The sequence below is a fragment of the Phoxinus phoxinus genome (genome assembly GCF_949152265.1).
Source record: "Phoxinus phoxinus genome assembly, chromosome: 21".
Taxonomy (NCBI): Eukaryota; Metazoa; Chordata; class Actinopteri; order Cypriniformes; family Leuciscidae; genus Phoxinus; species Phoxinus phoxinus.
This window is the reverse complement of record NC_136896.1, coordinates 24,763,277-24,791,260: the sequence shown is the minus strand read 5'-3', so window position 1 is coordinate 24,791,260 and position 27,984 is coordinate 24,763,277. Positions and strand designations below refer to the sequence as shown.

The 27,984-nt window shown below is 39.1% G+C and overlaps 2 protein-coding genes across 7 annotated transcripts in view; one reads left to right on the top strand and one right to left on the bottom strand.

The window, feature by feature from the left end:
* Positions 1–23,439, top strand: part of sun1a (Sad1 and UNC84 domain containing 1a) — a 31,849-nt gene extending 8,410 nt beyond the window's left edge. For 4 of the 6 annotated variants that reach the window (XM_079596180.1, XM_079596179.1, XM_079596177.1 and 1 more), the window contains exons 3-19: positions 5,400–5,599; positions 5,717–5,743; positions 6,092–6,319; positions 9,881–9,961; positions 11,876–11,924; positions 13,823–13,878; positions 13,970–14,112; positions 16,031–16,294; positions 17,442–17,534; positions 17,759–17,832; positions 17,953–18,097; positions 19,066–19,332; positions 19,444–19,528; positions 20,620–20,735; positions 20,842–21,009; positions 21,895–21,987; positions 22,745–23,439. In XM_079596180.1, coding sequence (XP_079452306.1) covers positions 5,400–5,599; positions 5,717–5,743; positions 6,092–6,319; positions 9,881–9,961; positions 11,876–11,924; positions 13,823–13,878; positions 13,970–14,112; positions 16,031–16,294; positions 17,442–17,534; positions 17,759–17,832; positions 17,953–18,097; positions 19,066–19,332; positions 19,444–19,528; positions 20,620–20,735; positions 20,842–21,009; positions 21,895–21,987; positions 22,745–22,861 — 2,206 coding nt within the window. In that variant the 3' untranslated portion in view covers positions 22,862–23,439. Of the gene's footprint in view, positions 1–5,399; positions 5,600–5,716; positions 5,744–6,091; positions 6,320–6,608; positions 6,714–8,313; positions 8,446–9,880; positions 9,962–11,875; positions 11,925–13,822; positions 13,879–13,969; positions 14,113–16,030; positions 16,295–17,441; positions 17,535–17,758; positions 17,833–17,952; positions 18,098–19,065; positions 19,333–19,443; positions 19,529–20,619; positions 20,736–20,841; positions 21,010–21,894; positions 21,988–22,744 lie in introns of all 6 variants that reach the window. The other 2 variants (XM_079596176.1, XM_079596175.1) reach the window with 1 other exon arrangement.
* Positions 23,440–25,025: 1,586 nt separating this feature from the next.
* On the bottom strand, positions 25,026–27,441 carry LOC306990004 (uncharacterized protein). Its single transcript, XM_079596174.1, has 2 exons — positions 27,389–27,441; positions 25,026–26,278 (listed from the first exon to the last, which is right to left on the bottom strand). The coding sequence occupies exon 2, from the start codon at positions 26,068–26,070 to the stop codon at positions 25,153–25,155; it is 918 nt and encodes a 305-aa protein (XP_079452300.1). The 5' UTR covers positions 26,071–26,278; positions 27,389–27,441; the 3' UTR covers positions 25,026–25,152.
* Between the last annotated feature and the right edge of the window lie 543 nt (positions 27,442–27,984).

The following is a 27,984-nucleotide window of genomic DNA, read 5'->3' as shown; positions in this document are numbered from 1 at the left end:
CGCATCCAAAATAAGTTTGTTTACATAATGTGTACTACTGTGTATAATTTTGTGTATATATAAATACACACACATGCATGTATACATTTAAGATTTTTTATTTATATATAATATAAATTTATATATATATATATATATATAAACGGTGCATGCAAATATTTCTTAAATATACACATGCATGAGTGTATTTATATATACAAAATAATTATTCACAGTACACATATATTATGTAAACACAAACTTTTATTTTGGATGCGATTAATCGTTGCCCATCCCTTGTTGTAAACAATTGTGAAAGAAAATGATGCATATCATTATATTGGATCTGTGCAACAAAAAATGAGAATCACTTTTGTAGCTTTAACAAAGATAAATTGTATTATATTTAACTTGTATTATATTTAACTTGTACAGTGAAGCCTATGCGGTTATTTTACATTTGATTGTCTGTACCTGAATCCAGTCAGATTTTGAGAGGGGGTAAAATCTTTGCGTGGCAGGGGGAGCTGCCACTCGACCAGTCACGGAAATATGCGTGGCAGGGGGAGCTGCCACTCGACCAGTCACGGAAATATGCGCCTGCCACTGCGTTATATGCGCCGGCCACTCGACCAGTCACGGAAATATGCGCCGGCCACTCGATCAGATGCGCCTGCCACCCGAACTTACACAATATGTAAGGTTTTTTTTAACCAAATGCAGCAAGTTTCAGCCATGTCAGCCACTACCAGCCACACGATCTTTCACTGTTTACATCTTTCAGACACTCCTATTGATACACAAGAGCACACAGACAGTGCAATACAGATCTTATTTACCTAGCCTATTTCTCATATTATGTGATTTTTTTATTCGCTCTTTTTACCCATATATGGGAGTGCGCTCGTGGCTGTAAGCGTCGCCAGCCACTACCAGCCACTACCAGCCACACGATCTCTCTCCGTTTACATCTTTCAGACTCTCCTATTGATACGCGAGAGCACACAGACAGTGCAATACAGATATTATTTACCTATTTCTCATTTTATCTGATTTTTTTATTCGCTCTTTTTACTCGTATATGGGAGCGCGCTCGTGGCTGTAAGCGTCGCCAGCCACTACCAGCCACACGATCTCTCACCGTTTACATCTTTCAGACTCTCCTATTGATATGCGAGAGCACACAGACAGTGCAATACAGATCTTATTTACCTATTTCTCATCTTATCTGATTTTTTTTATTCGCTCTTTTTATCCTTATAGGCTATGGGAGCGCGCTCGTGGCTGTAAGCGTCGCCAGCCACTACCAGCCACACGATCTCTCACCGTTTACATCTTTCAGACTCTCCTATTGATATGCGAGAGCACACAGACAGTGCAATACAGATCTTATTTACCTATTTCTCATCGTATCTGATTTTTTTATTCGCTCTTTTTATCCGTATAGGCTATGGGAGCGCGCTCGTGGCTGTAAGCGTCGCCAGCCACTACCAGCCACACGATCTCTCACCGTTTATATCTTTCAGACTCTCCTATTGATACGCGAGAGCACACAGACAGTGCAATACAGATATTATTTACCTATTTCTCATCTTATCTGATTTTGTATTCGCTCTTTTTACCCGTATAGGCTATGGGAGCGCGCTCGTGGCTGTAAGCGTCGCCAGCCACTACCAGCCACTACCAGCCACACGATCTCTCACCGTTTATATCTTTCAGACTCTCCTATTGATACGCGAGAGCACACAGACAGTGCAATACAGATATTATTTACCTATTTCTCATCTTATCTGATTTTGTATTCGCTCTTTTTACCCGTATAGGCTATGGGAGCGCGCTCGTGGCTGTAAGCGTCGCCAGCCACTACCAGCCACTACCAGCCACACGATCTCTCACCGTTTATATCTTTCAGACTCTCCTATTGATACGCGAGAGCACACAGACAGTGCAATACAGATATTATTTACCTATTTCTCATCTTATCTGATTTTGTATTCGCTCTTTTTACCCGTATAGGCTATGGGAGCGCGCTCGTGGCTGTAAGCGTCGCCAGCCACTACCAGCCACTACCAGCCACTACCAGCCACACGATCTCTCTCCGTTTACATCTTTCAGACTCTCCTATTGATACGCGAGAGCACACAGACAGTGCAATACAGATATTATTTACCTATTTCTCATTTTATCTGATTTTTTTATTCGCTCTTTTTACTCGTATATGGGAGCGCGCTCGTGGCTGTAAGCGTCGCCAGCCACTACCAGCCACACGATCTCTCACCGTTTACATCTTTCAGATTCTCCTATTGATATGCGAGAGCACACAGACAGTGCAATACAGATCTTATTTACCTATTTCTCATCTTATCTGATTTTTTTATTCGCTCTTTTTATCCGTATAGGCTATGGGAGCGCGCTCGTGGCTGTAAGCGTCGCCAGCCACTACCAGCCACACGATCTCTCACCGTTTACATCTTTCAGACTCTCCTATTGATATGCGAGAGCACACAGACAGTGCAATACAGATATTATTTACCTATTTCTCATTTTATCTGATTTTTTTATTCGCTCTTTTTACTCGTATATGGGAGCGCGCTCGTGGCTGTAAGCGTCGCCAGCCACTACCAGCCACACGATCTCTCACCGTTTACATCTTTCAGACTCTCCTATTGATACACGATAGCACACAGACAGTGCAATCCTGCTCGTATTTACCCTTTTCTCATCTTATCTTATATTTTTATTAGCTATTTTGACCTGTAATGTAGCGCGTCTTGTGGCGCGCCAGCCACTATCTCTCACTGTTGCAGCTGCCTGATATACTCAGATAGACATTCTGAAGAATGATTGACCACTCCATTAAGTTTTGTTTTGTATAAAGCCCTTTTTAAAGTAAAATTCGTTTTGTATAAATTGTATATTAATTTTAATCAATGTTTGATCAAACAATTCCCTGGCTGGATTTAATAAATAAGAAGCGAATAAGAAAATAGCCTATAAAATCGTGGCATATGGTTTCTGTGCGATCACTTGCATTGTATGTTCCTCACAATGCAAGCTAGAAATGTCTAGCCTACTTTTGAACGAAACATTTTAAAACGAAAAGAAATAGGCTATTCTCATATTATCTGTATTATCTGGAAGATCTGTATTGCACTGTCTGTGTGCTCTCGCGTGTCTGAAAGATGTAAACGTGAGAGATCGTGTGGCTGCAGTGGCTGGCGACGCTATAGCCACGAGCGCGCTCCCATACGGTTAATAATAATAATAATATATTTTATTTGTAAAGCACTTTTCATAGTTAAAAACAATCCCAAAGTGCTAAAGAGTATAAACAAAGTTTAAAAACCGAGTAGTTTCCACGGGTAGTTAAGAGCGAATAAAAAAATCAGATAAGATGAGAAATAGGTAGGCTAAATAATATCTGTATTGCACTGTCTGTGTGCTGTCGCGTATCAATAGGAGAGTCTGAAAGATGTAAACGGAGAGAGATCGTGTGGCTGGTAGTGGCTGGTAGTGGCTGGCGACGCTTACAGCCACGAGCGCGCTCCCATAGCCTATACGAGTAAAAAGAGCGAATAAAAAAATCAGATAAAATGAGAAATAGGTAAATAATATCTGTATTGCACTGTCTGTGTGCTCTCGCATATCAATAGGAGAGTCTGAAAGATGTAAACGGTGAGAGATCGTGTGGCTGGTAGTGGCTGGCGACGCTTACAGCCACGAGCGCGCTCCCATAGCCTATACGGATAAAAAGAGCGAATAAAAAAATCAGATAAGATGAGAAATAGGTAAATAAGATCTGTATTGCACTGTCTGTGTGCTCTCGCATATCAATAGGAGAATCTGAAAGATATAAACGGTGAGAGATCGTGTGGCTGGTAGTGGCTGGCAACGCTTACAGCCACGAGCGCGCTCCCATATACGAGTAAAAAGAGCGAATAAAAAAATCAGATAAAATGAGAAATAGGTAAATAATATCTGTATTGCACTGTCTGTGTGCTCTCGCGTATCAATAGGAGAGTCTGAAAGATGTAAACGGAGAGAGATCGTGTGGCTGGTAGTGGCTGGTAGTGGCTGGCGACGCTTACAGCCACGAGCGCACTCCCATATATGGGTAAAAAGAGCGAATAAAAAAATCACATAATATGAGAAATAGGCTAGGTAAATAAGATCTGTATTGCACTGTCTGTGTGCTCTTGTGTATCAATAGGAGTGTCTGAAAGATGTAAACAGTGAAAGATCGTGTGGCTGGTAGTGGCTGACATGGCTGAAACTTGCTGCATTTGGTTAAAAAAAACCTTACATATTGTGTAAGTTCGGGTGGCAGGCGCATCTGATCGAGTGGCCGGCGCATATTTCCGTGACTGGTCGAGTGGCCGGCGCATATAACGCAGTGGCAGGCGCATATTTCCGTGACTGGTCGAGTGGCAGCTCCCCCTGCCACGCATATTTCCGTGACTGGTCGAGTGGCAGCTCCCCCTGCCACGCAAAGATTTTACCTCTACACCAGATTTTACTGAAAAACAAATCACTGCTTATTTTATTTGTATCTTTGTTCTATTGTATTTATCTATGCTTGTCTATGTATGTTATGTATGTCTTGTTGATGCACTACCCTACAAAATTACCTCAATCATCCTAGGATGTTTGATTCTTTACAAAAAGAGCTATTCATCTGGTGAAATTGTTTTCATATCGCAGAAAAACTAAATATCGCAATGTCAGTTTTTTTTCAATATCATGCAGCACTACTAGGCAATGTATGCATCATACTCTTGCCAATTTTGTAAGTTGATACTGAGGAAAAACTCAGCATCCGCTAAGCGACTGTCACACACTTAATGTCTCCAATCCGCACATAACAATCATGACCGATGAAAATAAACATGTAGGCTATGTACAGGAGCTGAATGGAGTTGTTGTATTGAGTCATGAAAAAAAAAACAAGCCAAGTGCATTTGGGTGCGTATAGATTGGCCTGTACAGATTGCAACAGGAGTTGGAGGTGAATCTCATTAACTTAAGAAAGGTGTCATCGACTTTGATACGCCTTCTAAAATTGGCTCAAAATATCAAACGCATTTGGTATTTCTCAATTGGATGAAATCATAGTCTGAAGCTTAAAAAAATCTCAGTCTGTGCCCATCATACGCTACAAAATACGCAGATTTTTATTGACCGTGCTTGGAGCACAGCAGAATTATGAGTGACTGAAGTATTATAGCGTTTAAATGGTTTAATATGTATTGCACATTAGCTTAATATCGTCTATCAAAAAATCCATATCGATTAATTAATATAAAGACATATTTCGATTCTGTGAGCATATGAAAATTGTACTTTTTTTTTTTTTTTTTTTTTTTTCAAGATCCCATTTATCTATATTTTTGCTTCTCTAATTCTGTCTCTTTCTATTGTAGGACTCTGATGAGCAGAAGAGCTTATCACTCTGTTTTAGGGTCAACACAGATTGTTCAAACACCAAGGACTGCTTCAACGTCAATCCTCCAAGACCATTACAGCACCATCAACAGCTGTGCGCCCAGTGATGCCTCTCTGCTGTCCTCTCTGCTAGATGAGTCCTCTATAAAGGAAAGCACTGTAGTTGACAGCTTCTGGGGTCAGTGCCAGCAGACCTTCGTGATCACCCCAATGTTATACTCTGAGTTTAAATGAACTGAGATTGATGGACAGCCGAAGCATTGATTTGTGAATTTTATTTTTTGTTTAATATTAGGTTTGGACGAAGACCGCGACATCAAGGGTAAGGGTGTGTGCTCCACCTGAACGCTGGTAAAAGTTAAAATCTTCTTTTCTTTTCTTTTGAGAATTAGGTAAACATTAGCCTATAAACATAAAGACAGACAAAGATGGATTGTAGAGGAATGGATTGTGGATGAATAGAAATATAGAGGGATGGAATGAAAGAGATGGATTGTAAGAGAGGCATGGGTGGATGGAGGGATAAAAGGATGGAGGGATAGAGGAATAGATCTTGGAATTAGTAGTTTGTTCATCAGTAGCTTTTTTTTTTCTTCAAAAAGAAGTTTAATATTGTTTTTGTTTTATCTTGTGGTTGGTTTTGGTTAAACTTTTTGGATTTTGATTTCAGACCAAACTATCATTGCACACCACAGCACAGTGGAGGCCAAAACACAGACTTCTACAGCACAGAACGGCTACATGTGCAAAGACTGCCCCATCACCTCTCCCTCCAAGAACAACAGTTTCCTTCATAATGCTACTGGGCATCAGGTGTCGTTGACCGAGACACCCAGCACAGCTTCCTTTCCAAACACTACATTGTACTGCAGAGACAATAATCGCAGAAACAAGCCAGGTGAGTGTTTGAAAATACACTGCAGCGTTGAAGACCACTATAGTGCAATAATATTTCTGTCCCCCTTTTTTTTGGTCATGTCAAACACATTACATTGTGGGGATAAAGTGTTCATGAGTTCCTAATTTAGTGCCAATTCAACTGTCTTTGTCACGTCCCATGTCGTCAGGTTTGTCCTGGTGTCTGGAAACGCCTCACGAGTCTGTCCGTTCTTTGGATGCTTTGATACGATGTCTGTTATAAGTAATAATGAAGTCAAGCCTGCTTGTTTCCTTCAATGTGTCTGCAGGGGTACTGGGGATGTTGTCTGAGATGTGGCTTCATAGCAGTAGGCGAATTGCTGCATTTGTGGTGTACATATGCACACTGCTGATGCAGATGGCTCTACTCAAAGGTATCAGCCTTTTAGTCTGGTGTTCACCTCTGTGGTGTCTCACTGGATGGTTTATGCCGGTTTGGGAATCTTTCACCTGCTACATGTTTTCACTGTCAGGACATAAAACTAACTGAATACTTAAAGGTGCACCATGCCGAAATCTCCATTTAGTTCTCTCAACAACAAATTTTTTTTGCTAATGTTGCTATTGCCTTATTGACTGCTATCTGTAACTTTACTGATTACTAAACATTGTAATTGTTTTCATGACGACCCGTAATTGTTTATTAGCGAGCTAGACTGAAGGTGGCTAAACTTGCTCACAAATGGCAAAATTTCGGCATAGTGCACCTTTAACGATTTTTAAGTTTTTCACTAGTTTCCTCACTTTAATGGGGACATTTTACACCCCTGTAGATATCAAGAGGATAGGAAACTCTTTTCTAATCTCACGGTTTCTCTTTCAGGGCCAAGTAGATTCTCTGAACCATTATAAAGACCACTTCCTAGCATGCAGTGGGTACAACCACCTTAGGCCAGAAACATTTAATGCAAGTACATGTGTGCTCACGTGAAGTCTTCAAAATTGCAAACATGGTCTGGTTGTACGTTCTTTAATGTAGTGACATCAGTGCTCAAGGGGGTGAAAATATAGTTTGAGTTTTTCGCAACAATTAATTGTAAAAACCTAATATCGTTTTTACCATAATTTTTTTTTTTTCCTTGCCATGAAAATAGCCACAGAAGCTGACATGGCATTGAAAAACAAACACTCAAGGGGGCGATGGTTACCTTCAAATGTCTGTTCATGTACTTGCATAGTTTGTTTTGGGACCTGGACATGTACTGAGCTCAGGGACATGCAGAGAGTTCCTCAGGGGCAGGGGCTCAAATGTAAAAAAATGTGTATATATTATTATATATATATATATATATATATATATATATATATATATGTATGTATGTATGTACCGGTCAAAATTTTGGACACATTACTCTTTTTAATATTTTTAAAAGTCTTTTATGCTCAAATTTTTAAATAATGGGTTTCTAGTTTAATATTCTGTGATACTTTGTTACGGATTCTTTGAATAAAAAGTTTTGAGCACTCCCCCAATTCCTCCTCCACGTGCCTGACTGAGATACTCTCTGTATGCAATGCATGCAAAGCAGCCTATTGGGCAGAGATGTTCTCCACATCCACTGTCACTCGCTCTCTCTTCGGTCATTGTGATTTTGCTGCGTTAGAGATAAACCTTGATTTAATATCTTTTGTTGATCCTGGAACAACGTTTCTGTCCAAAAACAGTCATGACCCCTATCCCTAAACCAAACCCAACCCATAACTTATCCCTAAAATTAGAGGTTAATAAGAATGGTGTAGAAGCCCCTAACCCTTGTTGTAAGCCTAAACTTCACATAAACTGTAAAACTATCCATCAAATCTGATTGGTTGATAGTAATGTTGTTCCAGGATCAACGAGGATGTTGATTCAAGAACATGTTTTACTTGGTGAAATCACATTCACAATCTCGGTCCACAGTCTCTCCAGACAGCTCCATCAGTTTGACCATCAAACCTTATGTGTTGGTTTAATATCAGTCTATATTCTTCCAGGCCTGCTGTTATCAGTGTTTCACTGGTTTGTGCGGGTGTGTAATGGAGTTGCTCGCTCCACAGCCACTGTGCTGAAGAAGACACTGCAGTCTGTTCAGCAGAAGAGAGCTACAAATGGCTGTACTAACAGAGGTATTGATTTTTCAGACCCTCTGGTGACTGGATTATGTCCACTTAACCTAACTACTGTGCACACTCTACAAACAACCAGAAATGTCATCTTAAAGAACTCGCACTCTTAAAGGTGTAACATATTTTGCTCTTGATATCACACATTCATTTCAAGAGAAAATTATTAATTTAGGGAATTTTGAGGCTTTTTTTCTGGTTTCATAGAAATGTTAGATCATTGGTACTCAACTAGGCTCTTGATCGGTGACTGACCTGTTCTCTGCAGCAAACGATTACAGGAACGCTTCTAAATCATGAACTGCTGGACTGGGGCTTGTTTGAGACTAGGAAAATACTCCGTAAAATATTTGTCCAGCTTAAATTTTTCAGTTTAATAATCTGGTCCTCAAAGCAAATGCAATTGAGGAGCCCTGATGTAAATGGCCCCTTTCTGGTGTCCTTGCAGGCATCATGCAAAGGTTACCGGCTTTACGTCGTCTTGAAATTGAAGTTGCGATAATGGATATGACAGTGCGTAACCCAGGTTAGTAAGTGATATTTATCACCGTGTTGAAGTCACCCTAAAGGTGAAGTCACTTGTGGCATTGAATAGAACTTAAATATTTTCAAACATACCGAACATCACAGAGACCATTTTGTTGTTATTTTATAGCACAACACCAGTGTTCACATTAGTAGCCTTATAAAAATTAAAGTGATGGTCATTTTTACTATCTGTTCTTAGCATATATATATATATATATATATATATATATATATGTGTGTGTGTATATATAGAGCACTTTCCACGAATCGAGTCAATACGTTTATCCAAAATTTGTCAAGATCTCTACAAAAAAAGTTGTGTACCCTTTTCTTAGTGCAATGACATCATTGATATAACTTATTTTATATATGCCTAGAGCACAGTTTTTTTTTTTTTATAAATCTCAGATAAAGCCAATGTAATGCTGGCAATCTAATAGCATCTAACTTTTTGATCGTTACTTACAGCCACGTGGGCTGTAACTCGTTTTTCCGCATCTTTTCAGAGTTAAAAAAATATCCCCTGAACACTTGCTTTAAATCGGTTTCTGGTTGAGGAATCCATGTGACAATCACATGGTGCCTTGGGGTATGCTGAGCAGCCGTTTCCTAATAAACCTTTCCCACCCTCTCACTCATTTTACAGGCTTTAGTCTCCACATCTCTTCCATGGTGTTTGACCGTCTACATTCACTATAACCTTAAACTTTTCTTCCCCTGTAGATGTTCTGCGAAGCATGGTTACACTGTGCATAAACAAATGCGCCTCTCCACTGAGCACTGCCTTGGTTACATGCAAATCTCTTTCCTCGAGTCTGTCTGTGCAGAGCTATGATTGGAGGGATGGAGAGAGACTGGAACAGAACTCTTGGTTTTATCTAATGTTTGTTCTCTTTCTGATCCGTCACAGGCAATGAGAAATACTACAGCAGTATGAGTGTTAAAGAGGTAGTGCTGCAAAAGGAGCAGCCGAAGTTCAGCGGCATACTGTGTAAGTACACATTCTTGACTTTCAGAGATTTTTCCACTTAAAGTTGCTACTATAGGAAAAATTCATACAGGTTTGCAATGGCATGAGCGTGTGTAAATGACTCATTTAGATTTTTTTTTTTTTTTGAATCCCATTTAACTGTGCATCTACATTGTTCACTGGAAAAACTGATTGACTAGTTTAAATGCTACCTTAAAGGAGATGCCTAGACAAGCTTACTAGGTTGTGTAGCAGAGCCAGTTGTATACCCTCATGTATAATGGTAGAGTGATGCATAAATGAATGTAGATATCACAGGCTCAGTGTTTGCACACTAAACACTGTTACAGTCTCTTTTTAAAATGTCTACAGTGGTGGACATCATTGGATGAAGACAGCAGCAAAACAATTGTAGAAGTTTAGAACTTTAGCCTACAGATTATTAATTTTCAACCGTACACTGATCCTAACAGGTGATGACTGCAAAAGGAAGCATAATTTTGCGTCGGACACTCGGTCTTCCCAGGAACAGAAGCCTGTAGGGACATTATGGTGGCTCATAGTTTTGACAGGTTATATGCTCATCACTTCTTACCCCCGATCTTGGTCCTTCCGAGAGCCTCTGGTTTGGAAATGGTGGGCAAGCCAGTTAATCCTGCTGTGAACTCCTTCCCCGCATCAATGTCTTTCAGGTTGTGGTCAGGGCAGTTTGTTCCCTAGCAGTTGTGGGTTTGTCCTGGTGAAGAGCTTTCAGACGTCCTTGCATGGCTATTTTTTGCTTTCTCTTTTCTTTTTTTCTACTGTGGCTCTATTGCTCTGATTCCATTTGGGACTCATCTGCTTGTCCACTCGGTGTAGTTATAACTTCCCTTTTCAGGTTTGCTCTCAGGATTATATTGCTTTATTTGAGGGTTGCGTATGTGTGCTGTTACCCCTTCAACCCCTTTGCTGTTTTTAGGTGGAGTCTTTTCTTGACATGCACCTCATGTTATTTTTTTCAGCCTTATTCAATACTACATATGCCAAGGATTTATGTGCAATAGTTTTTATACAGATACAACGGGGTCCAATCTGACATTACAAACAAACCCCATCCAGTTTAAATCTGGAAAGAATTTTTTTATATTTAAAACATGCAATAAAATGAAGAGATATTCAACATGCTTTTGAAGTCAGTACTCAATGTAAGCAAATTAGTGATATTGAGCCAATGATATATATTTTTTTAAACAGACTGATTAATGGATTTTCTTCAATTGAAGCACAAGATGCTCTCTGCCGTTTTCTCACATTTATAAAAAAAAATTAACGCTTGTTTGTCATGACAATTTTTCATCCTGTCTGTCCTTAAATGTAAGCTGGCCCTTTTTTGCTGTTGTGCCTTTAAGACTTTTATGTAAACATCCTCTTTGCATGTGAAATTCTGCACTTGCAGTGAGTTTGGTTTCATCATTTTGAACTGCCCCACTTAATTTCAGCCTCTGTTTGAGAGCAAGATATTTAGATTTTTAATGAATATATAGGGGTGGATGTTTTGAAGTTTTACAATATTTTCATAGTACAATTTGATTCCTCATAACGCTTAGACTAAGGCAAAATGTGGGCGTACGTGTTTGTCACCTTTTCCCTCAGATTACATTGATTTTTATATCTTACCTTGTTTATTGAAAACACTTCCATTTTGCGCATTTCTAAATGGTCTCAAATATCTGGACCTTACTGTACTGTTTCATGTACTCTAATTTTAGGAGGCCTGTCTTTTTACAGGATGAATACAATTAAGTGCATAACCTGTGCAGTTTGTCAGCTTTTTTTCCCAATCTCTTGAGAATTAGCATGACTTCCCGCTGTGCACCCTATCCCCAATCTGTGCTCTGGATTAGTGTACACTCACAGTCAGTCTTTACTCATGTTCTACTCTGTGTCTGTTTCCAGGGAGGACAATATCAGGAAGCTTCTTGTGGCTTGTCAATTTCTTTGCAAAGTAAGATTTGTTTTGTTTTTTTCACAAAAAAAAAAAAATCTATTACTGTCAGTAGCTTTGTTGCCATCCAAAGTTGCGAATTTATCGGATGCACAACTAGAATATCGCAAAAAATATTTGCCATTTAAAGCACCGTTTCCATCCCATGTGTTCAAGACAACAAAACCACTTACTGGGTAATTGGTGCAAAATATCCTATATAATGGAAGTTGCAATTGAGCATATACGTTTCTTTTAATGCATATTTTTTAATTTAGGCGCATCTTGCCATTTTTCAATCCACCATTAGGTGGATGGATGTATAGCTAGTGTCTAATGCATGTCCAGTCAGTGTGGTTATATAATGGTTATTTCATTTATTCAGGGTTCCCACAGGTCCTTGAAATCCTTTAAAGCTTGTGAATCTGAACATACATAGACATGCATAGATACAGGTCCTGGAAAGTGCTTGAATTTATTTTGTACAATTTTTCTGGAAAAAATTCCATATTCCCTCCGGTCCGATAATGTTATTTCGCCAACACTTCGTGGCCTATGCATACTAGCTTGCTTGATTTACGTTAGTTACACACTACGTTAAGTATTTCCTATGTGAGGTACTTTGTGTTGTATGTTGCCATGACGCGCGCACAAAACTATTACGATAGTACCTCAGCGTGACACACCGTGAAACATCGCAAAAATAGGCTGGTTACATGAGCTTAAGCTCTTTTCAATTAAATCTAAGCTCTTTTCAATGAAATCCATGCTAAAGTTAATATCAGATCATTTTAGAATACAGTATAGCAGTGGTTCCCAACCTTTTTTTGTCTGAAACCCCCTTTTTCCCAAGAAAATATTTTAGGGCCCCCTTCACATTTAATGATATTATCGCTCTTGTAAGCTTGCAGCAAGGATGACAAAATGTTGTTTTCAAACAAACTGTATGTTTACTATAACCAGATATGTTTATGCACAAATAATAGCCTATAATATTGAAAATACAATAACAAAAATGCAATAACATTATTCACACTGGTGTGTAGGTTAAAAAAAAGAAAGAATATAGGCTATTACTGAAGACCGCTGTCTGGGACCTCAATTCTTGCATGTTATTTGTGAGGCTTTATTTTTTGACGCTTTTGGCGCTATAGCGAGCGATAATAAACTTGCGTTTATTAACAGAATAATGCGTCTTTCGGAAGAACATTGTAGCCCGGAACTACTTCTCTCTGTGTACGTCTATGACGAGTCACGCAGGCACTGGGCTACTCCGCAGCGGCAGCGATCCGAACCAGTGTAAAATAGTCCCAATGTAAACACTTATTATAGGAGTACCATAGTGGCTCAGAAAAGACAAAAACACGAATTGGAAAATGGATTCATGATGAACTCGCTCATTATATAAATTTTAAACAGAAAAAAGTTAAGGACTTTTATTTAATGATCATTGCTCAACTTTTCAAAATATGACACGACCCCCCCACAGAGCTCGCTGAGGCCCCCTTGTGGGCCGCGACCCCACCTGTTGGGAACCGATGCAGTATAGGTTGTACCGTTTCCGAATATTCCTTAGTTTTATGCCAAACAGAAATACGACAAATAGAATATCAGATCTGTTATGTGGCCAAAAATGAATGCAAAAAAGCTTTTTCACTGTAGCAATGTATCTTACAAGGTAACACGATGTAACCTTGCTCACTCAATGTGTCCCCACATTAAGTCCTTGAATTTTCAGGGTATTGGACCTGGAAAGTCCTTGATTTTGAAGTCAACCAATGCGTGGGAACCCTGTTAATGTAAACAAGCTTATTGTCAATTTAATAATTTCATATTTTGAGCAGTGGCCAAAACACTGCCAGTGTGTTGAAGTACAACGGGACTATCCAAATGTAACCTGTCACCATCTTCTCTTCCAGGTCTCTCCCTATGCTTTCAAAAGTCCTATTTCTTGTACCTTTCCTTCTGTTCTTCGGTGAGCATACCATACTACTTGTGACTGGCTATTGGTCTAAATGGAAATAAAATCCTGCGTCCTCATGTTTCTTCTGTGCTGTTCCTGAAAGCTCTGTGCTACTGGGGTCCTTCTGGACTGGTGGCCATGCTGCCTGCTGCTAATGTGATGGAGTGGAGGGACTCATCCCATCTCACCCCTCCGATCATGGGCGACTCTGAGAATGGACAAACTCCCACTGACACAGACTCTCAGGTAGTATTTAGCTTTCAAGGTAGTCTTGTGTATTGTAGCTAGTTAAATAGACTTTACAAATAAAATATTATTACTACACCCTTGCTTTTAGTATATGCAGACCATAAATATGCAAATTGGTCCCTGCCACCATTTAGGCCCAATCCCAATTCTACCCCTTTCCCCTTCGTCTACCCCTAACCCTTCGCCTTCCCCTTCCCCTTGACCCTTGAAACAAAGTGGCAAGGCGTAGGGGTGAAAATATTCCCCTAAGAAATGGGACACCACTACTACACCGTTACACGTCATTATACGTCGTCGCCTACGCCACAGGAGATGCGCCGATGTTTATCACAAACTTCCAAGATGCACAGGACTTGTTTTCTGTGGTGTTGTATTAACACGTTGGAGGTACAGACCTATGTTTGTCCTATTTTGACCTATTTATTTATTTACTGTGTGAAACTGTGTGAAATACGACATTGTGTGGCGTTCATGCGCGTTCAACTCATAAATACGATCTTTACGTGGTGACTTGAACGCACCAGTAGCTTGTGTGCTTTGTTCGGGGGAGAGGAGATTTTTTTACAAACGTTTCTTTGAAGGAACTGACCATAAATATGAACACAAGATTGAATGTAACAAAGCAAATCATTATTTGTCGTTAAAATACTTATTAAAGTCAACAATTCTTACATTTATGGTCAAATTTTTTGCTTGAGCAGCCATTTTGCGTCTGTAGCAGTGACACTTCTCATACCCCTTCGTTTGAAGTGTGGTCCCGAAAAATCTTCGTTTGAAGGGCTATCTGGCCCTTCCCCTTAGCCCTCCCCCTCCAACCAAAAGAGAATCGAGACAGCCCTACCCCTTCACGTGCACGAGCAAAACAGAGGGGAAGGGGTAAGTGAAGGGGTAAGGGGTAGAATTGGGATTGGCCCTTAATCACAAGCTCTAACTACCTGATCCACTCACTCTACTTTACTGTAGTAAACGCTGCACAATGGCAAGTGGAAATACTGGTTTAATTCAGAAACTGATTCAGAAGAAAGGAGTGAATTAAATTGGTTCGTCTATAATTCGATGTATAAATGAACGCATTTTGTTTCCCTCTCTACAACTTCGGACACATACTGGTAATTGATATTAGCCTTTTGCTTGACTGTTATCAAACAGCTAATGTGTTTCTAATGTTACAGTGTTCACATTCGCCATCTCAGAGTCAGACAGCTGCCTTCTAAAAATTAGTATCCTTAGAAACGCATTGAACAACTTGGAACGTCAGTGGAGAAAGACTTAGTTCATCATAACATCGTAATATACATAATTCACCCTCTATATTGCTAAATCTACCTGATTTTTCACATCAACAGAAAAATATACCAGGATAATCTTGCTTCTTGAGGCTTCGCAGCATAGTAATGATATGCTAAAGCATGTTGCATGGTGATGTGATTGGTTACAACATGTTTGTGATGTAGAGAATGGTCGCTTTCAAACTATGTTTTTGAGACCATCTTTGGTAAACTGTTCAAAAAAATCAGTTTTATGAGTCATGAATTTGCACATAGATTATCTTAAAGCATATTTAAAAAACACCACATAGGCATATCAACATTTAAAAAATGATTTCCACCACAGGGGCTCTTTAACATTTAATGACACGTTAAAAAAAATATATAAATAAGAATATCAAGTGTAAAAGGTGAGCCAGGGTGTCTTCTTGCCTCAGGTAGGGGCCATCTCACCCCAGTATTAGGGCAATATGACCAGTTTTAATAATTTTGTTGTCAAGTAAATGAGCAAATGTTTTTATTGATTTCATGTTCTGGTTGATGCTAAACGTAGATCTAAATATGTTTTCCATGTAAAAGTATGAGCACATTGTTCTTAAGGTAGGCATCATCCCCCATCTTACCCTACCATGTCTCGCTCCTCCCAGAGGCCCTCTGTGCTGTCAGTAGAGGCCGAGAGGCTGATGCACTTGGAGGAGAGCTTGTCTCAGCTGTGGGATCGAGTGGCAGGGGGTTTGCTCAGGCAGGAAGAGCAGCACACTGAAGTGCTCAGTCTGTATAACACACTGCGATCAGAGCTTCACAGACACACAGACCGAGAGAGCCTGGGCCAGTGGATAGGAGACCTGCTGGAGGAGAGATTCAGCCTGCTGAAGGGAGAAGTGCAGAAAGAGGCCAAGAACACGCAACAGGTGACATCAGCTTCATCCCGTAAAGCCTATTGCATCATATTTATGAACGTTTCTAAGATCTCTAAATTATCAAAACTGATTAAAAACCTGTTAAAACCTTTCATCTGATTAATAGTTCATACTTTTTTCTTTTTTTTTAGCAAGCAAAGGCCTTTTTTATTATAATTGTAAAAAAAAAAATCCTTCAGGTGGTGGAACACTTGACTTTTTGTGGTGAAATCTTTACAGATATTTATTAAGTAGATGTAAGAATACCTTTTATATTGTTCGATATATTTCATGAGCACTTAGGTTTGCTTTATTAATACATATTAAAAAAAATCATGTTCAAATGCGAGTATCAAATATGATGCGTCAGGCTTATGATTATGATCTCTCAATCATCATTGCATAACATTGCATCTGTTTGTTTCGAGGGTAACACGAGTTTTGATCACAAAACTAAGCATTTAAATATAAGGTGGCATAGTATTGGGAGATATAGTGACAACTGATATTTTTATGCACGTAATCTGCTATACTGTTAGTCAGAAAAGCCATTAGAATGCACTTTTGTTCATATTAAGTTGACCGTTTTAACATTTCTATGACAAAGATCGTTTCAGTATTTTTAATAATCAAATTCATAAATATTACAGCATTTTAACATGTACTTATCCACTTCGTTGCGAGTGCAGTGTGCTTGCATAGAGCCTGCCCACACACTCTTCTGATTGGCTGTTTTGTTTGTTTTTTGCGTCTCGTAGTTGCAGAGAAATTACTTGTCACTGGAATCTTATTGCATTGCTTCTGGTTAGGACATGGTGTAAGAGAGTTACTTCAAGAACATAAAAAACTGACCCCAAACTTGTGAACTGTAGTGTATATTACCTGGATATTTTGCAACAATTTTGATGAAATTCACGTTAAGAGTACCTTGGGTGAGCTAAACTCACTCCCAGCTGTGTAGAGCACAGAGACGATTAGAGATAACATCCTGACATTACCAGTTTACTTAGTTTAACAGCATTCTTAACATGTTTATTTTCTGTTATACGTTATGTAATACCTTTTTGTGATAAATTCAGTTAATTGAAGAATGCTTAAGTCCTTTAGCAAATGAATTAGTTCCTGATTTTATCTTTTTTTTTTTTGCTTCTGTCTGCAGCGTCAGGAAGAGCATGCAGAAGTGCAACAGTCAGAGAATACTCGACTCGCCGAAGCGGAGGCTCTGCTCCAGACATTGGCACGCAAAACTGAGGTGTGACATTCAAATTGTACCAGGGACACACAATGTGGCTTATATCAGCATGCTGCAGGATTTAGGTTTTGTTGTGGAAGGCCATAAACAACTGGCCCAAAGTTACTCTGAACTTTCACATCACAGTAACCATGCTTTTTGAGTGTGATTATAATGACCTGATTCAATAAGCAACATTCAACAGATTCAGCCGAACTGTTGATTCAATTCAATGTTCAATTTAGGAGCTGCAGAGAAAACAAGAGCCTGCATTGCGAAAGATTCCTGAGGCTGAGGCGCCCACCCCTGATCCTCACAGGTTATTATCTTTAAATGGTCAACCGTGATGTCTTTCAAACATAAAACCAGATTGAAGTGATATTCCAGGTACTTAATGTAAATGGATGTAGTAATGTAAAGCATGTCTGTTTCTCTTCAGCGAGGAGGATGAAAGCGGCTCCAGTGAGGTTTTGCTGGCAGAGGTGAGGAGGTTAGAGGAGGCTTTGGAGCGCATCAGAGATGATGTGCAGGGGCTGGTGGGATGCAGAGACAAATGTGAGCAGCTGGCCTCCTTTTCAAGCTCAGTAAGTGCTCTGTGCCATCCGTTATCTATAGTGCCTAGTTTTTATACTTGACATTAACACTCTTATTGTTTAGACCTCATAATGCAAGAAATGTTTAACTTTTCTAAAAACCACCTAGTTTTTAGTATGCAAACCAAACTTTGAAAATGTGTTGAGACCGTTAGAATACTATTATTATTTTTTTTTTTACGATATAACCCGTTTTGTCCTGGATATTAACCGTTTTTGTGAATGAATGAAGGCCAAAACGCATTCGTTTTCCGATTTTAGTAAAAAGTGTTAACGCCCCCTTCAGATAAGAGACAGAAAATGTGCAGTGTTGGGTCCCCAAGACCAGGATTAAAAACACTGCCTTCAGGACTGAATTTTTTTGATAAATATGAATATGCATGCACAAACACATTTTTACAGACAACAATAGCACTACAAACAGACAACACATTTAGGTGACATTTCATAAATGTGAACTTTTGCTCTACACCCCTTTAGGCTGTAGCTCATATGATACAGATACCAAAGTGTCTACATTTGAATATGGAAAGTAGGTCTGAAAAAGGAGAAATTCACTTATTGATGAACAATTGCAGCTTATTTTTCATAAGTAAAGTAGAATATTTTCAAACTAAATATTTTAGGGTAATATTAGTTTTGTTAGAAAAATATGTAGGTTTCATAAATTTGGACCGTTTTTGAGCAGTCACTAGTTACATTCCATTGATTGAATTAATCTGGGGTTAATTCTGGTAATTCTCCTATTATATGGTCTTATAAATTTCATATAACGATATATTCAAATAAAATGTATTGCATCACATTTGCTTTGCACTGGTTAAGTGTTATTTGAAGTTTCAAAGAATATCTAATTTTTTTTTACACCTAAAAATGAGATGACAACTAAACAAGAGCCTAATATACCAAAAGGCAGATCAGTAAATGCTGTCCTAACTCCTGGATCTGTTCTCTTGCAGGTGTCCGAGCAGGTGCAAAGCGAAATCAAGTCTCTGTTTTACGGCAGTGACCGAGCAGCAGAGCTGGAGCTTCCTGAATCTCTCATGCAGTGGCTCTCTGATCACTTTGTGAGCACCACTGAACTGCAGGCTTCACTCAGCGAGCTGGAGAGGAGCATTCTGGGTAACCTGTCCCTTCAGGTAGAGGAGGGCAAGTCAAGGCCTTCTAAAGAGACAATCACTCAGACTGTACTACAAGCCACAGGGGAGGCAGGCCTCTCTGAGGAAGTAAGCTTTTGAGAATTTGTCTTTGACTATATTAATTAGCTACTTATTATTAATTGGCATTCTCATATATGTAATGCTGCTTTTGTGTTTTGTTGATCTCTTTCTCCACAGCATGTACAGTTGATTGTCAACAATGCAATGAAGCTCTACTCTGAAGACCGCACTGGTCTGGTGGACTATGCATTGGAATCTGGAGGTATAGTAATGTTAACTGGATGGATTTTAGATTGTTTTTCACTTATTGTAGGACTGTTCAACTGAATTAGAGATTGGGAAACCTACCCATTATGTAATCGCCCCGGGCCAATTGTAGTAACAAGGTGTTTACGGTAATAGCCGAAACTAACTTTTCCGGAAAGTTTGCTTTGGCAAGCTGTTTTGAAATCCCAAAACTAACTCCAAATGAAGTTCGTTTTGACTTGATTTTGTTCGAAATGTCACATCAGTTCGATCTTCAAGTCCTTCAGACTGACGGCTTCATTGGCCAAGGACAACCCAAGAGGACATGGACAAGTATTGGTTGCTTCAGTCGCAGTTTGTTTTCTTCAGCGTCATGTTTATTGGCTTGAAAATGTATTGAAAGTCTATGTCCCCACAATAACAGATCATTGTGAAATTCTTTCAAGAATGTTGAGCAAGTTTACTGCAATGGTGCATACTTTTAAAAATACAGTTTGGTTCAGTGGTTCTCAACTTTTTTTGGTCGCGCGCCCCTTTAAACTTTTTTTTAATTTTTATTTTATTTGGTGTCTCCTCCCTAAACACATCTCGCCCCAACCCAACACCCTCTGACTACCAAATAATTTCACAAAAAATTATAAAAACTGAGAGATTTTTTAAATTGAAAAAAGTGTAGTGAAAGACACCTGTCAGACACAGTTTCACTTTGTGATGTCATTGAATCATATAACAGTAAGAGAGAATGATAGATCAGGACTTAACTTTTCATTTAAATAAAGTGATGCTTTGGATGATCAATGAAGCGCCTATATATAAATATAACAGCTTTTCTCACCGGAACACACTGCAGCGGAGTGGCGCGTTCACAATGGCAGCTTGTGATTGGGTCTGCTGAAGAGGTGCTTTTCTATGGCGAGCAACTTCAGTGTTTGGCTTGTTACAAAGGTGGTAAGTCAACGGTCTGAAGAACGATTCGGTGTGATTGCCATTCGATCCCGCTTTATAAATGCAGAGCGCTAACCGCATTCACACGCTTGAAAGCTGTTGCAACGGCTTTTTTTTCTGCTGCCTAAATATGACAAGATCTGCAAATCTTTGTGTCTGTAGGAGGCAGCATCATAAGCACTCGTTGCTCCGAGTCCTTCAACACCAAAACAGCACTGATGAGTCTGTTTGGCCTCCCGCTGTGGTACTTCTCTCAGTCGCCACGTGTGGTCATACAGGTCTGAAACCTTTCATGTGTATTCATTTGTAAATGCAAGTTTTGATTTCCAATGGTCACTTTCTCTTGTCTTTTATCACTGTTTCTTCATCCATTTGTCCCTACAGCCAGACGTGCATCCTGGGAACTGCTGGGCATTTAAAGGTTCCTATGGTTATCTGGTGATCGGCTTGTCCATGAAGATTGTGCCTACAGCCTTTTCTCTGGATCATATGCCCAAATCCCTGTCTCCCACCGGCAACATTAGCAGTGCCCCACGAGACTTCAATGTATATGTAAGTACACATGGAATTCAAATAATATCAGGGTTTCTACAGCTCTCCAATGAATATATTAAATGAATAAGATTTGTTTTTAATATTTTTTAGCAATTTCTAGCAAATATCGTATTGTATAGTAAAACTAGAACAATCTACACTACCAGTCATTTGTTTGGAAAAATACATTTTTGTTTTGTTTTTGAAAGTATCTTTTGTTCAGCAAGGCTGCATTTATTTGATTGAATTGACCAGTAGTGTATATCCACTGTAGAAATTGTATTAATTTAAATTTCCCAAACCTAGAAGTCAACCTTTGTTTTATTTTATTTATTTAATAAGGTTTCCTGGTTTTCAAATGTCTAGTGCTGGGTAGATTGCAAACTGTAATCCATTACTGAATACAAATGACATTACCTTAAATGTGTAATGTAATAGATTACGTTACTAACTACAATTTCTATAGTGTAATCAGACTACTTTTTGATTACTTTTGACCTGACTTGTTTATAACATTGATTTGAATATATCATGTATTTTTTCACTAACTGAAATTATATATATATATATTCTGTGCTCAATTTACCATGAATTTATAGTTGCCTAGCCTGACTAGTGGCTGATCTGTGTGCAATTCCACAAAACTTTTGAGAAGGGAAAATTTAAACAATAAAAAAAATTTAGGAAGAATCAATGAATTCTGAATTATTTGTTACCATTTTATGACTTAAGTAATAATGAATTAAATCAAAAGTAACTATTCTTATAAAATTACAAGCATTTACATTTTGGAATCTGATTACGTAATCCAGGTTACACATACATTACTTTCAACATATTAGACAAAGGATGACTTATCTTGGGGTCAAAGTAAAAACAAACAATGTCTCTGTTCTGTTAAAGGGTCTTGATGATGAGCTGCAGGAAGAGGGGCAGTTGCTCGGACAGTTTGTCTATGAAGAAGATGGAGATGCTCTTCAGACCTTCTTGGTCTCTGTAAGTATTGTGATGTTGGTATTTCAGTCATTTAATCAGCCTGTTGCTACATAAATATTAAATCCAGGTGTAACTGATTGGCTGATGGACTGTCATGGAGAAGGATGCTTTAAAGGAATTGTTTACCCAGAAATGAAAATTATCCCACAATTGACTCGCCCTCAGCCATCCTAGGTGTATACGACTTCAGCCAAACGCAATCTGAGTTGTATTAAAAAATATCCTGGCTATTCCCAGCTTTGTAATGACATTGAATAGCGCCAGAATTTTTGAAGCTCCAAAAAGCGCATCCATCATCATCAAATTAATCCATACGGCCATTACAAAGCTGGGAAGAGCCAGGATATTATTTAAAATGACGATTGTGTTTCGAAAGAAGAAATTCATAAACGCCTAGAATGACTTGAGGGCGAATAAATTATGGGACCATTTTTGGGGGGTGAACTCTTTCTGTTTTAATTATTCTTATTTATTTTATTATTTATGTAATTATTTAAATTTCTTCTATGTAAAGCACTTTGAATTACCACTGTGTATGAAATGTGCTATATAAATAAACTTGCCTTGCAATTTTAAGTCACCATGAAATCAGAATTCTATTTATTAAAAAGGATTTATTTATTTTTAACTTTTTTTTTCACACGCCCTCGTATTCTTTAATCTTTAGTTTAGCCACCTCTGGTGTTTAGACGGTGTTTATTTGTACTCTTTATTGGATTTTGATGACTAAACTTGTAAATCTGTATCTGTCTTCAAGGAGGAGGTGACGAGAGCTTTTCAGGTCATTGAGATGAGAGTACTGTCTAACTGGGGTCATCCTGAATACACTTGTGTGTACCGTTTCCGGGTGCATGGGAAGCTTGTTGATGAATGACTTGCAAGCACTTGGGACATTATGAACTCCTGACAATGTCACTCATGCACTGGAAAAAAGAGGAATAGTCACTCTTAAGAAACAAATAATGTGCCATAGAGCTACACGGTTAATATACGATTGCATGCTGGTACATGTACTGTTAGGCCTCAAGGTCAGACTCAGCACTTGCACTCGTCTCATTCTGATGCATCACACGGTTTCCAATTTTGTCAGTCATCAGGGTTATGCTTTTTTCATTATTATTGTTATTATTATTATTAAATCTGTTAGAATTCACCAGCAAAAAATGCATGATCAAATTCTACAAACAAACCAGTGAAGAATGTATTTTAGACTAAATGTAAATTTTGTTAAGTTCTCCAATTTTGTGCTTTTTGTTTTCATTTGTTTTTTGCTAGCTGATATGTGCCCTATTTAAGAATGGCTAGAGAAATATAACTATTTATTTTTTTGTATTTAAGTTGATACGGTGAGTTTGGATTTTCATGATCTTTATGCAAAGGATTTTGTAATTGCCATGTGATCTTTATAGGTTGGCTTTTCAAATAAAATTCTATTTTTTATTATTTTAAAAAGAGTGGGTGCATTTATTATTGTGGATAAGGTGGAGCAGAAAGCACCTGCTTGGTGCTGATAAATAGTCTTTCTGCTTTGTGGCAAGCTTCACTTAGCCTGGTAATGCCAAACTCTGCTACTTCGCTTTGCTTAAGTACAGAAGCGAAATGAAATTGAGCGGAAGTACGAAGTCTGACGTAGTCAGGCTAAGCTTCACTGCCGTCTGATCAACAAAAGAAAGAATTGGTTATGATTAATTGTGTAGCATCTGTCTTTTAACCAATCTTTAGTTTAAAAAGGTCAAGTCCTCTAAACAGTAGACATGCACTAAGTTATGCACTATACTGAGACTTTCTAAAATGATGTTCCACGTCAAAAATGGAACATTAAAATCATCCTTCAACTCCCTTCATCCTCCACTAAATGTATTCCCAAAATGCTATCAAAAAATGTAATTTGTTAGTTAACCCTATGAAGTCTTAGCCTGGTCCTACCAGACTCTCGTACATTTCATTTGTATAGTCTGGCCTCCATTGACAAGCGTTAACTTCCTTGTAGCGGGTACTTGAAGTTTAAAACTATTGGATCTGCCATAACCAATCGCTGAAGTTTGGTCGTGACGTATGACGACTCAAACTAGCGCACAAACTCAACGCCATCGTTCTCAGCCACTCCTTCTGTTCGCTGATTGGACCGGTAAAAAATTGACTGGAGAAAACCCAAGAATATACAACAATCCCAGGTATATGCCATCTCTCTATATGGCTCTGAGTCTGCTATGTGCGAGGGATGGAGAAAAGGTGCGCTAAAGTAAAACCCTGCCCTCTATTCAATATTCATTTTCACTTGGAAATACGTCACAGCACTGAAGTAAAATCAGTTGCTATTCTGGTTCGTGGGGACTTTAAAACTGTTATTGATGTTAAGGGTAAAATTGACGGTTATTTTCGTCAGTTACAGCTTGTTAGATCTAATGACGTTAGCATTCTGCCCGCTTTGAATCAGACACAGAGATCAAGTAGTGCGAAAGATTACATTTATTCAAATTGAATGAATTATTGCATTTATTTGAATTAATTTGAGAGAGAGAGAGATTCATACCTGCGTCTGTTCAGCATCTCTCTCTACTAACAATGAAGCTGGGAGTTTAATTCCTTCAAAATAGTGAGACAACCCCTTCATTGTTGAGAAATATCATGTAGCGATTCAGTAGCGAAGCTGGTTTAGTTGATCCTGATTTTTTACTACTAAAAGTCGTCAGCGTTAAGTTTCTGTGCTCCTGATGTTTGTTTGTGTGTGCGAGTGACGTATGTGTATGTGTATGTGCGCTTCAAGTACAAATATACACATGTAATTGTTACCAACAACAACAATAGACAAGAAACATGAAAAGATAAACATGGAGGTGATGGATTGGAAGGACCCACATCAGAGAAAATCTATTGATCTGTGAACTTCACTATATGAACTGCATTGAATGATTCACTTTCTGCTGCTGTTCTAGGTAAACCATTAGCAGATTAGTTTATTCAAATAAATTCAGATTGATTCAATTTATATTAAACGTGTTTTATGTTTTCATAGTCAAGAAGAGTCATGGATCTTTCAACTTTTCATTTGCAAATGTTTTATTTACACAGGTTAAAGGTGAAGAGGGACGACGATGATCTGCATTAGGAGTTTGTTGCGGTCGTGCTTGTTGATCCACGAGTGCTTCAGTTTCGGATCGTTCATTAGCGTTCAAGCAGCAACTCTTTTTCTCTTCGCTCCTTCTCTTTGGTTATTTTCTTCTCCTCCTTTTTCTTGGCCTTCTCCTCTGCCCAGGTGAAGAGAAAGAATGGCACTTTTCTTTTGCACTTTTTCTGGACGTTCACCTTGTGCTGGGTCTCATTCTTGGGACCGTCAGGAGAGGCTACACAGAAGAGCCTCCTCATGCGCTCATCGATCTGAGAGGCCTCATCCGAATGGCCTTGCATGGCCTTGGAGTCTCCCATTTCACTGGGGTCACCTTCCTCTTCCTCAAATCCCTGGATCTCCTCCACTTCGCTCGCCCACGCTTCCTCCTGCACCTCGCTGTCCTTCTCCAAGCAACCAAACATCTTTCTCGGTTTAATTTCAGCCTCCGGCGTTTGGGAGCGTTCAGACTCGAGTAAGTCACTGGCCCGGATGGTCTTCCTTGTGTACTCCATATACTCGTTCTCCACATCCTCGATGTCAACCAGCATGTTTTGCGGAGGTGGCTCAAACAGGGAAGAAGTGAACCGATGAGGCTTCCGGCTGGGAGGACGCCTCAGAGCAACGACTTCATCAGGTGCATGAGTGGGGCTCGGAGGAAGTCCTTTGAGAGGACGCACTTGGGATGAAGAGCGTCGGATGGAAAACAGTTCATCAGCTGCTGGAGTGGGACGCGGAGGAACCACCAATGGATGCACCTGGGATGAAGAGTGTCGGAAGGAAACGACTTCATCTGGACATGAAGGAGCTGCCGACAGTTTGGGAGGATCCACTTGAAGCGGAGAACATGGCAGGGATAACACATCCTCAGGTGCTGGAACTGGTTTCTGAGGATGCACGGATGGTTTTGTCACTGGCGGCAGGGGTTTGAAGCGAGCGTCTGGTAGAGCGAGGTCTCCGGAGACACTTGGAAGCATTGGGAGTTCTCCCTCTATTGGCTTTAAGAAGGAAGATCTGGCTGTAGATTGCACAGGTTTGACCTCCACAAGAAGTGGCGTTGGCCCTGTGATCTTGCGTTCCTTCCGTTTTCTCTCCTTCCTTTTCTTTTTCTTTTCTCCAGCTTCTCTAAATCCAGCCGCTAATTCTTGCGCTGCACACGGCTGTGCTCTCTGAGGTTTCTTCCTTCTGCGCAAGAAGTGAGCAAAACTCTCAAACAGCTGACAAACACTGCTAAACAGCGCTATTATGGACACCAGATGCTGCAGATGGATTCAATATTTGTAGTCAATATCTGTAGAAGTCTCAAAAGTCTTTCGATCGATTCACTCCTACTAACAAACGAACAGTAGACCAGAGTCAAAGCTGCAGTTTACAGTTTACAGTTTACAGTTGCCTGGACGCAATCTCCACTATGATGTCACCACATTTAGAACTCTGAACTTTCTGAGCAGCTCCAGAAGCAGAATACACACATTCACACTGCAGGCACCAAATGAAATACTGACTGTTTCCAAACAAGTTTCCCAAACACTCCTTTCCCACACTGAATATTAAACTGAGATAGTGGAAATAAATGTTCCCTGGTTTTAGTTTCATATTTGAATTGCCAGCAGGATCAACTTTGCTAAAAAAAAAACCTGTTGTATACAATCTATGAAATGCCTTCTGTTATCTTTTTCTATTTTTTATTTTAAAGCAAGTAAAAAGCCTTTTAGTATATAATTGTAAAGATGTCCATCTTTGGGTTGTGGCTTTTTGCAGTGAAATCTTTTTTTTACTGACTTTTATAAAAGTAAATATAAGAATACATTTTATTTCAAGATGGAGATTAACTGGATTGAAGCAACTATGGTTTACTTGATTACCAATAAAAAAAATAGTTTTGTTAAAATGACATTTTATCATTGTATTACATTGCATTCAATGTTTTGGCTCCCTGCAATTAAAACTACAGAACTTTGATCATATAGAACTAAGCATTTCAATATGATCTTACTGACATATTATTGGGAAAATAGTGACACAACTGTTATTTATTTGCATTTTATGTTAGTCTGCTATATTGTTATATATATCAAAAATCGCATTGATTTACATTACAGGCTATTTCAAGAATTTAATCTTACTTTTTGGCCATAAAAAGCACCATATCTGCACCAATATTTTTTTGCTCTGTTTGGTCCTCTGAATAAAAATGATGTGTTTTCTCTCCTGGAGTGTGAACACAATGTTCTCCTAGATCAGGGGTGGGGAACGTCGGTCCTGGAGTTTAGGTCCAACTTTGATCAAACTCACCTGCCTGTAGCTTTACAGTCATCCTGAAAGGCTTAATTAGCTGGCTCAGGTGTGTTTGATTTAGGGTTAGAGCTAAACTCTGCAGGTCAGTGGCCCTCAAGAACCCTATCTCATTTACTGTATGAGCCATAAAAGCCAAATAACAGATTTCAATATTTCAGCTCTTTTGAGCGAGATCATGCTTTTCGGCCGATTGCCATTAAAAATCTGCTAGTTTAGAAACTAGAAGGTGAACAATGAACATTAGGGTGAACAATTGATCCGTGCAAGTTAATACAGAGGGGAAAAAATTGTTGTGGTAATCTTTAATCAAGATCTGAAAAGCTACTTCCGGTCTGGAATGGAGTTCTTTTTCAAATGGCGTCAGTTTGACGTTCGGCTGAATGTCCTTAACCACTCCCCTCCAACCATCAGTCTGCTATGTGCGAGGGATGGAGAAAAGGTGCGCTAAAGTAAAACCCTGCCCTCTATTCAATATTCATTTTCACTTGGAAATACGTCACAGCACTGAAGTAAAATCAGTTGCTATTCTGGTTCGTGGGGACTTTAAAACTGTTATTGATGTTAAAGGTAAAATTGACGGTTATTTTCGTCAG

What these genes read in the sequence shown, in the direction of transcription:
- LOC306990004 (XM_079596174.1), bottom strand. Translation starts at nt 26,070, where the DNA reads ATGCTTCCAAGTGTCTCCGGAGACCTCGCTCTACCAGACGCTCGCTTC.